A 13177-nucleotide genomic window follows, 5' to 3' on the forward strand; every position below is an offset into this window, starting at 1 on the left:
ACATAAAGCTGAAAATTACACGCCAGTCCGTTTAACATTCATTGCATGTAAGCTTTGGGAAAGCGTTCTTTCTAGTTACATTAGACATGTTTGCAATATTAATAACTGGTTCTATAGAAGGCAGTTCGGGTTTGGGAGAATGTATTCCACTGGAGCTCAACTTGTAGGATTCCTGCAAGATATAGCAGATATCTCGGATTCAGGAGGTCAAATGGAGTGTACTGCGATAGAACTATCTAAAGCATTTGATAGGGTAGAACATGTGAGAATACTGGCAAAAATGAGTGCAATTGGAGTAGACAAAAGAGTGACCCTGTAATAATTAAGAGGGGAATTCCTCAAGGCAATATTATTGGAACTTTATGTTTTCTTATATAAACATATAAATGATATGTGCATAAGTAAAGAAGTGGAATCAGATATAAGGCTTTCTGCAGATAATGTTATTCTGTATAGAGTAACAAATAAGTTACAAGATAGTGAGAAACAGCAAAATGACCTCGATAATGTTGTCAGATGGACAGTCGGCAATGTTATGACGAAAAATGGGGTGAAATGCCAGGTTGTGAGTGTCATAAATAGGAAACGTCCTCACAGTTTTACAGTTTTTATTTGTGTTTTTTTTGAACTTGTTTAGTAATTTTCTATGGCTGATCTATAGCCTATATTATTATGTTTTCATTTGTAGAATAGTAATAATTTTAAAATGTGTTCTGCTTATTCGTTTTCTTCTGTACTTCTTTCTATTATTGTTACTATTGTTATTATTTTTGTTTGATGTATTTACACTTTAAAGTCTATATGTCATGAAGGAACGTAATTGGGCTTAGCCTGTGTACCTTCGTATTACCAAATAAATAAATAAATACTGCGTTGATGGTGTGAAAGTTCCTTTTGGGGATCATTGTAAGTACCTAGGTGTTACGATAAGGAAATATCATCATTGGGATAATCACATAAATGGGATTGTAAATAAAGGGTACAGATCTCCACACATGGTTATGAGGGTATTTAAGGGTTGTAGTAAGGATGTAAAGGAGAGGGCATATAAGTCTCTGGTAAGACCTCAACTTGACTACGTATCCAGTGTATGCCACCCTCACGAGGAGCACTTGATTCAAGAACTAGAAAAAATTCAAAAAAAAAGCAGCTCGATTTGTTCTTGGTGATTTCCGACAAAAGTATAACGTTACTAAAACGTTGCAAAGTTTGGGATGGGAAGACTTGCGAGAAAGGAGTCGAGCTGCTCGACTAAGTGGCATGTTCCGAGCTGTCAGTGGAGTAATGGCGTGCAATGACATTAGCAGACGAATAAGTTTGAGTGTTGTCTTCAAAAGTAGGAAAGATCACAATATGACGATAAAGTTGGAATTCAAGAGGACACATTAGAGCAAATATTCTTCTGTAGGAAGGGGAGTTAGGGATTGGAATAACTTACCAACGGAGATGTTCAGAATCTGCCACCTGGGCGACTGCCCTAAATGCAGATCAGTAGTAGTGATAGTGTTCAAATCTATAAAGTAGACGGGTTGTAATAAAAATGCAGTATTCTAAACAGGGTGCGAAATCGCGGGGGTGAGGTGAGAGAAGGATTTCCCCCGCACCGACGATTTTATCTCAAAGGTTCTCCCCCACTAAAATTTCAAGCTTTCCTCTCTTGTCATTGCTCTAAGTAGCTCGAGCTTACACCACTCCTGTACTTCTTGAGGAGGGTGTATTTCCGATAGGACATAATCACTTCAGGAGTGTACAAGGTGACAAATTCCTTCAGTCAGCAGAGGAAGGTTCCACTATTAAAACAATAAATCAGGACATATCGCGCGCGGTCTGGCCTTTCTTAAGAAAGGAACAGACTCTCAAACTCCTCAGCTGACTGGAATAACTTTCTAATGTTTATCATTCTAGTTATTACAAAATTCAAACAAAAATATTTAAAATGTACATTTTTCTGGGGGAGGGAGTAATTAACTTACAGGGGAATTTTATACCCCCTCCTCTGCCTGTTATTGCCTGAAGTCAACACTAGTAATTAAGTGCTATGTTCCTTCTCCAACCCCCCCCCCCGCCATTTCTTTCTGATTTAGCACACTGGTTCTAATCACCGAAAACTAACACCAGGTCAACTAAGAGGCTAGCACAACAGGTCCTATCTCAAGAACATGCGGATGTTCTTTTCAGTTCAGAGCACAGCAGATTTTATGCTTACTGTTCTAACCCTCCCTGTTCATTACTAATACACCTAGATTTTAAAATTATGGTAAATGTAAGATAAGATCCGAAAGTGAGTGTTATAAGCAAACACTAACATAGGTCGTATGCCTTCAATATTACCGCTTGCTTTCGTGCATACGCACGTGACAATTCCAGTCACATCTCTTCCAAACACTGACAAAAATTTGTGGATGTGAACTTTCACGAACTACTAGTTACCACCCTCAGAGTACCGGACAGTTTGTACAATTCCATCGTACTCTACAGGGAACAATCCAAACCCATTCTACAGTAATATGGACTGAAATTCTAGCAGCTATCCTATTATGAGTGCACTGTTAGAGAAGACTCTAAATCCTCTGTAGCGTAAACGGTATATGGAACACCCACAAGGCTGCCTGGAGATTTCTTCATAGAACAACATACAAAACCCGACTCAGACCTGTCGTCATTTGTTAACCAACTTCGCCACAGTATGAACTAGTTGAGATCCGTAAAAGGACATCACAGCAAAATACAATTTACTTCTTAAAACTTTCTTTAAGTCGCACCGGCACAGATAGGTCTTATGGCACAGTAGTGTAGCCAGGATTTCAGTTTGGGTGGGGGGGGGGGGCAATCATCCAGAATTTTATTTTGATAGATGTCCAAACTTCCAGAATATAGGTGGTGTAGAATACCTAAAAAGGAAATGAGTGTCTTGAATGCAAGTAAGAGTGGCGGATTCGTGCGGATTCCGGAAGCTAATAGTAATCTTCTTCTTCTTCTTCTTCTTCCACCACATTTCCACATTTGTGGGGTAGCGGGTGCGAACTGTGTCGCACATGTGGATTTGGCCCTGTTTTACGGCTGGATGTCCTTCCCGACACCAACCCTATACGGAGGGATGTAATCACTGTTGTGTCTTTCTTTGGTGGTTGGTAGTGTAGTATGTGTCTGAACATGAAGAGGAAAGTGTTGGAACAAACACCCAGTCCCAGAGCCAAAAGAATTAATCAGACGCGATTAAAATCCCCGATATGGCCGGGAATCGGGCCCGGGACCCTCTGAATTATAGGCCTCAACACTAATCATTCAGCCAATGAGTCGGACTCCGGAAGCCAATATTAATATACATTATGTGAAAATGCTTAATGAAAGTACATTCGTTAAAACCCCTGGTGTGTTTGGACTCCTTGGACGACAACCCCCTACCCCCGGCTACCTCTGTTACTCCCATACAACATAACTGCAGCATTTCATATATTCGGAGTACAAGTGAAATGAATGCAAGAATAAAGAGTTGTTTGAGTAAAGATGCAATATTCTGGTTTAGAATAAATACGGTAATGTTATTATAATAATGGTCATGTGATAAGCAATAAAGAAGTGATATTTTATACAAATAATGCGGCTTAGAAATCTACACAGACAAACACACACACACGTCGAATACAGGTTTCTCGCCCTTCTTGTCCATGGATAGATGATGAAGCTAAGAGAATGATGGCCCACTTGACTCGTTATTTCGACATTATAAACAAACCCTAGATGACACAGACTTCGAATCTTACCACATCTTAAAAAATCGCACAAATCAGTTAATCAGAAATAAAAAAATGTATATATTTCCTTAATTTTGCTAACAACTTAAATTCTAATCGCGCATGGAACTAACTTAGAGCTCTGGAAATAGGAAAACATCAACAGAGACAGACAACTCCTGACATTCCACTTGACGAACTGAACGATTACTTTAGTAGAATAAATATTCGACCTACCCCAATTAACTGCACCGACTCACCGCCCTCCTCTCCAGCCAATCCACAATTCACATTTCACAGTGTCACAGAAAATCAGGTAAAGGCTTTGCACTCGATTAAATCAAAGACTACAGGTTTAGATGCTATTCCTATTACTTTTATACATAACACTATGGGTGCTGTCCTGTCTATACTGACGCATATACTGAACTACTGTTTACTAAACGGAACATTCCCTCCTCACAGTCACGAGCAAGACATCGGGAAGTGCGGACATGTGAATGAGCTGAGGTGCGCAATATGGGAATAACGCTACAGCAATACAGGCTGAGAATTGGAAGATGGCATGGTGCAAGGCAGTGTTGGAAGGAAGGTGGAGTTGAGAGAGGAAGAGAAATTAGTGGTTATAAAGGACTGTTGGAGATTATGTTGTGTGCGACGGTTATTGCGACGCTGCTGGTGGTAGGAGGTATAGAAAAGAACCCGGGTCCAAACCAGGGACCGTTCGGCCGGGAGGAGCTTGAAGAGATCAAGAGAATGGTGAAGGAAGCAAGCAAAGGAGAAGAAATTAAGGAAATGATGCAGGAACACCAGGCAACCCAAATGAAGGAGATGAAGGACTTAAAAAGTTTTATAAAAGAAGAAATTGGAGGTGTAAATGACAAGTTAGCGGAGATAGAAGATGAGGTAGGGAGCTTGAAAAAGAAGGTGGTGGTACTGGAAGAGGAATTAACAGCAATGAAGAGAGAAGTGAGGTTAGCGAGGAACGAATCAGCAAGAAAAAATGTGTTTGTGTATGGTGTACCTGAGGAAGGAACAGAATCAAAAGTGGAATTAGTGTTGAAAGTGGTGGACATAGTTTCGAACAAAATAAAGATAAACTTTTCTGAAGTTGATATAGATGATATATATAGAGTGGGAAGGAACAAGGGACATAGGCCAGTGAAGTTAAGATTAATATCAACCCTGATGGCTGATATACTACTGAGGAATGCTGGAAATTTGAAAGGATCGAACATTTATTTGAAGGCTGAGATAGAGAAAGAAGACAGGATGCGGTTGGATGTCTATAAGCGGCATATGTGGCGTGCTAGAGCGCAGGGATTGTGAGTCAAGATAGTGGGGAGGTGTCTGGTAACTTCAGGCAGAAATTGGTCGCGATCGTGGACACAGGAGGAACTGCTGAGGATGGAAAAATGTGAGGAGGAAATGAGTTGCAGAAATCGAGAGCAGGGCGACATCAGTACGGAGAAGGAAGAGAGAAGATGGGACTGCGGTGTCAGCGGGCAGGTAGCGAAGACAGCAGAGTCCTTGGTGAGTCAGAACAGCCCAGGAAGGAGTGAATCAACAAGTAGGACACTAGACCGAAGTGAAGTGGATACAGGTAGTGAAGAGGTGACGGGAAGGGAAAGGAGTCAGGGTAGTGACTCAACCTCCCCGAATAGGAGTAATGCAGAAATAAACCTGGAGATAAAGCAGGCGTTAAATAAGGCGAGATTCTTTAAAAGATCTATGGGGTGGGAAAAAAGGCTCTGGCACCGAAAAGGGGAAGGATGGGGGTGAGAAGAAAGAGAGGGATGGGGTGGAGCCAAAAGGAAGAATCACGAGAAGTAAGGGGGGAAGTGGTGAAATGCAGAAGTATAGGGAGGGAGGGGGAGGAAATAAATAACTAGATATGGTGATAGGGATGCTGAATATTGAGGGGTTGATGGGGAAGTTAGGGAATAAGGAAATTGTGGATTTAGTGAAAGATTTTGAGATTATTGCTCTAGTAGAGACGTGGTTAGGGAAAGGGGTTGAAATTACATGGGACGGTTATAGAGTAGTTAACGTGTTAAGGAAAAAAATAGGGAAGAGGGGCCGAAACCCAGGGGGTATAGTAGTTTTAATAAGAAATAAGATAGCTGAATGGGTGGAGACGATACAGACTAGGGTAGAAGGGGTAGTGTGGTTGAGAGTAAAATGGGGAAGGGGGCAGCGGAAGCAATTTGTCTGGCACTGCTTTATAACCATCCGAGCGATTCAGTTTATGCAAATAAACATTTTTTTGACGAACTGATTGAAGAAATAAACACAATTAAAGGAATGTATGTAGAAGATGGGATGATTTTATTGGGGAATTGGAATGCGAGAGTGAGCAATAGAGTACCGGTATACGGGAAAGAAGTAAAAGTAGACGGGGTACTGCAAAGGAAGAGTAAGGATAATGTTGTAAATAGTTATGGAGAAAGGTTATTAGAGTTATGTGCTATAGAACATTTATTTATTTTAAATGGGTGGATGAAGGGGAATAGTGTGGGAGATTTGACGTATATTACAACAAATGGAGGGAGTGTGGTGGATATAGGAATAAGCTCAGAGATAGCGTTAAGGAGAATAATTTTTGAGGTGTTAGAATGTGGGTTGACAGAACATATGCCTATCAAAATAAAATTGAGAACTTTGGTTGCTGATGAGAAGGGAAAGATGGAGGAAAGTAAGGAGAGGTATAGGAATGGAGGATAGAAGAATGTATGGGATGATAATACTAAAGAGAAATTAAGACGGCATTTGAAAGAGGAGGGAGATATATTAAGGGTAGGAATTGAAAGGGCGGTAGAAGGGAATGATATGGATAACGTGCTAAATTTAATTGAAATCCCTGTATGGAGGGTGGGGAAGAAAGTGAGGAGAAGGGTAGAGGGAAAAAAGAATAAAATGAATGGATGGTTTGATGAAGACTGTAAGAGAAAACGTGAGGTTGTAATGAGAGCCCTAGCGGAGTTTAGGAAGGAGGGTGTGCAAGAAAAAAGGAAGGAATATTGTAAATTGAGAAGGGAATATAAGGAGGTTTTGAATGAGAAGAAAAGAGGATGGAAGGAGGCGGAAGCTGAAAAAATAAATATATATTGTAGAGAGAAGAAATTTGAGAGGATTTGGGAGTCAATAAACAAGATCAGAAGAACGAAACCGGAGGGGAAGGGGGATAACATAGGAGAAAACGAGTGGGTTAGGCATTTTAAAAGGCTTTTAGAAGGGGAGAGGAAATTGGGTAGAGAAATAGACAAGTCACAAATTGGAAAGGAACTGGAAGTAGGCATTACATTATTGGATGGGGAGATAACACGGCAGGAGGTAAATACAGTATTAACAAATGGTAGACCCAAGGCTGCAGGAGGTGTGAATGGTATTTCCAATAGTGTATGGAAAGAGGTAGGGGCAAATGAACCGATGTTGAGAGGGATTGTGAAATTCTTTAATAGGTTGCTGGAAACGGGGAAATTTCCTAGAGAATGGAGGAAGGGGGTATTATGCCCGATTTATAAAAATAAAGGAGCTAGTAGTGATCCAAACAACTATAGAGGAATTACACTCCTAGACTCGCTGTCAAAGGTGTACACAGGGATTTTGGCGAATAGGATAACAAATTGGGCGGAACAGTACGGTAGGATATCTGAGTTCCAAAATGGATTTAGGAAAGGATGTAATACAGTTGATAATGTTTGGATTCTGGACACTTTGATTACAAAGTATGTGAGGATAGCAGGGCGTAAATTATTTATAGCAGCGATTGACTTAGAAAAAGCCTTTGATACGGTCAGTAGGGAGGCGCTATTTTTGAGATTAGGGGAAGTTGGAATGTCGAAAAAAATGAGGGTGGCAATTGATACTATTTATGAGGAAGTGTTTGTGATGATTAAATTGCAGGATGGAACGTTGAGTAAGTGTTTTGAATCGAAAAGCGGGGTGAGACAGGGATGTAAGCTATCCCCGATATTATTTATATTATTTATAAATAATATTTTAGAGGGTCATGGTGGAGACGCATGGCAATGCCCTTGGGTAGGGAAAATGGAGGTTCCGGGGTTGCTATTCGCGGATGACCTATTGATTTTGGCTTTGACGGCAAATGGGTTGCAAAAAGGGTTGGACAAGGTAGTTGAATATACTAGGAAATGGTCTCTCAGAGTAAATGTAAGAAAGACTCAGATAATGGTGTGTAGGAAAAGGGGTGAGAGAAAGAATAAGGAAGTCTGGAGGCTGGAGTAGGAAGAAATTAAAGCAGGGGGAAAAATTGAGTACCTAGGTGTAATAATTAGTAAGAATGCTTCTTGGAAAAATCAGTGTAAGAAGGCAAAACTTAAAGGAAGAGGAGCGCTTGCTGTAGTAGGGGTATTGGAAAAGAAATTTCCAGACGTTAAATACAAAATTCATAAAACGGTGTTTAAATCACTGGTAATGGGCAAAATGCTATTTGGGGTTGAAGTATGGGGAATGGAGGAAGACAGGAGTGAGCTAAACCAGGTGGTGGCGAAATTTAGCAAGATCATGATGGACCTACCGAATTGTACAGCCAATGCCGGGGCCAGATCAGTCTGTAAAGAATCGATAGAGGTTGAAATAGCTAAGAGGGTGTTCAAGTACTGGATTAGATTGGAGGAAGGGAAGGGTGGGGCGTTAGTACAAGAAACGTTTAATTTTCAGAAAGGTATGACAAATGAAGGTTACTGGGTGAATAAGTGCAAAAAATGGTTACAAAAGATTGGATTGCGGGTATATGGAGAAGTCTGGGGGGATGGTAGGAATAAATGGGCATGGGAAAGGATAAAGGGAAGACTACTAGATATTGAAAGACAGAGCTTAATAGGGGAATGTAGAGAGAGAGTCTCTTTATCAGTATTAAATAAATTGGTGGAAGTAATAAACCCGAAAATGGAGTTTGAGGGTAGAAGGGATAAGAGAGGTTTGTATTGGTGGCTATTGGGTGTTCCAAGGAATAGGGGATGGGTAGGTAGTGAGAATAGGGATAGATGTGTGTTATGTGGAGACAAGTGGGAGGACCTGCATATTTTTAATCAATGCCGACCTTTGGCGGAGATAAAGATCAAACTACTAAGTAAGAAGGAGCTACATATGGTAGGGGAAAGCTATAAGATAACATCTTGGTTATGTAGAGAGTGGGAGAAAGGAACGAATATAGCGAAATTCTTAAATGTGGCCAGAGCTATATTTATAAAGAAATTGAGGGAGTAACAGGGGTTGTGCAGATAATGTGGTTCGTGCCGAGGGAGAAAGGGGGAAGGCATTTTGCTCAGAGGAATGGATATCCGCCCTGAGCAAATGCGGGAAGGGTATCATGGTAATCATGATATCAGAAGAGGGGGCTGTAGTGTTAGGGGAAAGGGGGAGAGCACCTTGCCCTGTGGAAAGATGATCCGCCTGGGGCAAAGGGAAAGCCTGAGAAAATTAGGTAAGCGTTGAGAAAAGGGGAGGTTGAGTAGGTTTGAGGGTAGTGTAAAGCTTAGGTGGAAGTAAAAAAATAAATAAATAAAACAAAAAAAAGCGAGTTGACTGAGTGAACTAATGGTCTTGGAATGGAGTACTGTCTGTTGGTGTGTAAATGAGGAGTGAAAAAAATGGATTGTTTAAGTGTATTTGTGTGAGGAGGGAGTATAAAGAAGGTATATGTGATAGAATTGAGATAGATTAAGTGGGAATGTAGTTAAGGAGAAAATGTTGGCAGTATGGAAATTATGAAAGTAGGTCATACGAAAAAAAGTTAAATAGTGTAGATGCCTTGATGAGGGGTGTAAAACTGAGGGATTCTTGATGTTTATGTATTAAGTTTAATAGGATGGAAGAAATGGGATAAGTCTAACAGTTTGATGTAATTGAGGTGTTGTAGACTGAGAAGACGGAGTGAACTAATGGATTTGGGATGGAAACTGTTTATTTGTGTGTAAGTGAAATGTTAAAAAAAGTCAAATTGTTTTAAGTGCGATGATGAGGGATGTTAAATGATTGTTAGTTGATGTTTAAGTCTGAAGCTTAATAAGGTGAGACGGTTTGATATGTGAAGTGTGGTGCGGTAGGTGGAGAAGACTGAGTGAACTAATGGACTTCGAATGAAAAAAGTTTGTCTGTGTAAAAAAATGTTAATTGTTTTAGGTGCGTTGATGAGGGATGTTAAATGGTTGTTAGCTGATGTTTAAGTCTTAAGTTTTATAAGGTGAGATGTAGAGAGCGGGAGTAGTGCGTGAGAGGTGAGGGTGACGTATCAAGGGAAGAGGGAGGGGTGGGGACTTGACCCCACTCCAAAGAAGTTAGACTTGAGCATGTCTGCACGGAAAGGAAAAGGATAGGGAAGGTAGTGTGCTGACAATGGACAAGAGTATGTGTGACGTACATAGCGGTAGTGTGTTGCAGGCCACCTGTTGGGTCTGGTTTCAGCCAGGGTGGCTTGTAACACATGATAAGGAAAGGAACACAGTGTTTGTCAGCGAGGGTCGGTGAGATACGATACCAGTTCTCACGTGGCAAGGCTGGTGGCTGCTGTAGATGGGTTGGTGGGCGTGTGTTCCATGCCAGGGCTGTTGCAGCGACCAGTCTAATTAATTTTTTTAAATAATTTTTAGGTGGTAGTCAGGGGTTGGGCTTAGGGTAGTTAGTAGTGCGGTATCGTCCTGCATGTGTGCTGGCTATCCGCGTACGTGTGGGATGATACTGAGTAGATGTAGAGGTAGTTAATGTAGTTAAGTAGTTTTAAGAGAGATGTAGTTGCTATTATTGCTTGTTTTCCTTTGTTTCGCTCTGTCTGTCTTTATTGCCTGTAAGCCGATGGTGTACACTAGGGTGGGCAATAAAGATATGTATGTATGTATGTATGTATGTATGTATGTATGTATGTATGTATGTATGTATGTATGTATGTAACATTCCCTCCTGTCTGGAAAACAGCCAATAATATACCGGTACCTAAGAGTTTAGACCCACAATCACCCTCTGACTATCGTCCTATGGCCATGTTCCCTGTGCTTTCTAAAGCCTTTGAACGTTTAGTATACGAGCAAGTTCTAGGATACCTAAATAAAAATGCTGTTCTGGACCCTTTGCAATCTGGATTTAAGAAGGGTCACTGTACCGCGACAGCACTTTTGAAGGTTACTGAAGACATTAGCAGCGCTATGAACAACCGACTGCTCACTATACTTATCCTTTTTGACTTCAGTAGCGCCTTTGACACTATAGTAATTTCGACTATGATAAAGAAAATGGAACTGCTAAATTTCGACCTGGCTGCGCTTAAGGTTTTTAGTTCTTATTTAAGTAACCGTCAACAGCGTGTAACAGTAAACGACAAGCCCTCTAAATGGAAAATGAAACTTAGTGTTGCCCCACAGGGCAGTATTCCATGGCAACTAATGTCAGTATTTGTATCAATGGCATACCATCTGTAACAGGAAATAACACACATTACCTCTATGCTGACGATCTTCAAATATATCGACACTGCAAGGCAAGATATTAACAATGACCTCCGACAATTCAGTGTAAAGCACAACGAAACTCTCTTATACTAAACTTCACAAAATCTCAGACAATCATAACTGGATCTCGAAAATTACTGAGCTGCTCAAACAATGTTGCAATCCCGCCTATCCTACCGAATGGTAACATTATTCCCTACTGAAAAATGGTTAAAAATCTCGGCGTAATTATGAATGAAGCAGCTTATTGGTCTGATCACACGAAAGAAATACGCAAAAAAGATTTTTGGAGTGCTTCACCCTATTAAACGGCAGAGGGACATTTCCACTTGAGCTACAGACCAAACTAATACGGACACTCATTCTCCCTATTCTTGATTATAGTGACGTTGTTTTACTTGACATGACGAGAGAAGAAACACTTAAACTTCAACGAGCAGCGAATTCCTGCCTGCGATTTATTTACAATATCGGGTACGATGTTCATATCACCCCATACTATCAGGCTGTCTCATGGATGATGTCTGATAAACGTTGGCAGCTACACACTTTAACGATGGTGTTTAGAGTGGTAGCTAAAAGTCAGCCACTGTATATTTCTTCTAAATTCATCTTTTTTATCATCATTTTACAACTTAAATACACGTTCTAGATTCATTCTTTTTATTCCACTGCACCGCACAAATAAAATGAATAGGTCATTTGTGGTGACTGTCGCCAGAGTATGGAATACCCTGCCAGCTCAGGTCAAAGAAACTAGCTTTATTTATATCACGATTTAAAGTCACCTGGCGAGACCATGCTGAGGAAAGCTGACTGAATGGTTGAAGTACGAATGGGTGCGTGCCTGAGGATTAGCCATTTGTAAGAGTTTTTAATATTAATTAGTTTTAATATTAATTTAGTTAGTAATTTATTTAAATTTATTTTAATTCTATTCATTTATGTAGTTTTAACTATTTAACTATCTCAGTATTTTAGTTAAGATTCTGGTCAGTACGTTCTAAAGTCTACGAGGGGGCCTGGAGCCCTAAATTCGCCACTCTACAGAAGGCACAAATAAATAAATAAATAAATAAATAAATAAATAAATAAATAAATAAATAAATAAATAAATAAATAAATAAATAAATAAATATCGAATGTAAGGCGTATGGGTATAGATATTTTGTTAGTTGGCAGAGAAATATACATGTCACAACATATGCTAGGGGCTTACCTTGTCCTATTAGTTTCCCTCACGGTTAGGGCCACGCAGCTGTGAGCTTGCATCCGGGAGATAGTGTATTCGAACCCCACTGTCGGCAGCCCTGAAAATGGTTTCCCGTGGTTTCCCATTTTCACACCAAACAAATGCCGTGGCTTTACCTTAATTATTAAGGCCATTGCCGCTTTCTTCCCACTCCTAGGCCTTTCTTATCCCTCCGTCGCCGTAAGACATATCTGTGTCGGTGCGACGTAAAGCAAATTGTTAATTACTTTCCTTCGCAAGACTTGGATACAGAATATAGTACCGTAGTATGAAGTTACAGTTTAGTGACGCTAATATTCGTATGTATAATTTTATTCAAGTGCCAGAAACCAACGACACGAAGCTGGTACCATTTCAATACCGTTTTAAGGGCCACCGACCCAAGTCGGGATTTGAACCTGCGAACTCGGACTCAGAAGGACAGCGATTCAACCAACTGATCCTCATGAAAAGGAGGTGTTTGTGATTATTATTATAAATAGATGCAGTTAGTATTTCTACAAAGGTTTTTTGAGGAGCATTTATTAAGGCGTACGGTTTTCAACTGTCCTAAATGCACGAGGCAGGACAGAAGAACTAGCTGGAAGCTAAAGATTCTTGCAGGGGTGTCGCTTCTTATCTGTTCACTTTTCCAAACCAAACTCCATGGCGTAACAGCCCTGAAAGGCCATTGCCTACCAAGCGACCACTGTTCAGCCCGGAAGCCATTAGATTACGAGGTGTCG

The 13177-nt window shown here is 40.5% G+C and overlaps 1 protein-coding gene across 1 annotated transcript in view; it reads right to left on the bottom strand.

The window, feature by feature from the left end:
• LOC136864208 (uncharacterized) overlaps positions 1 to 13177 on the bottom strand; it is a 644576-nt gene that overhangs the window by 430949 nt on the left and 200450 nt on the right. The window contains exon 7 of the mRNA XM_067140905.2: positions 12215 to 12222. Coding sequence (XP_066997006.2) covers positions 12215 to 12222 — 8 coding nt within the window. The remainder of the gene's footprint in view (positions 1 to 12214; positions 12223 to 13177) is intronic.

Source organism: Anabrus simplex, chromosome 2 (assembly GCF_040414725.1).
Source record: "Anabrus simplex isolate iqAnaSimp1 chromosome 2, ASM4041472v1, whole genome shotgun sequence".
In the NCBI taxonomy this organism is placed as follows: Eukaryota; Metazoa; Arthropoda; class Insecta; order Orthoptera; family Tettigoniidae; genus Anabrus; species Anabrus simplex.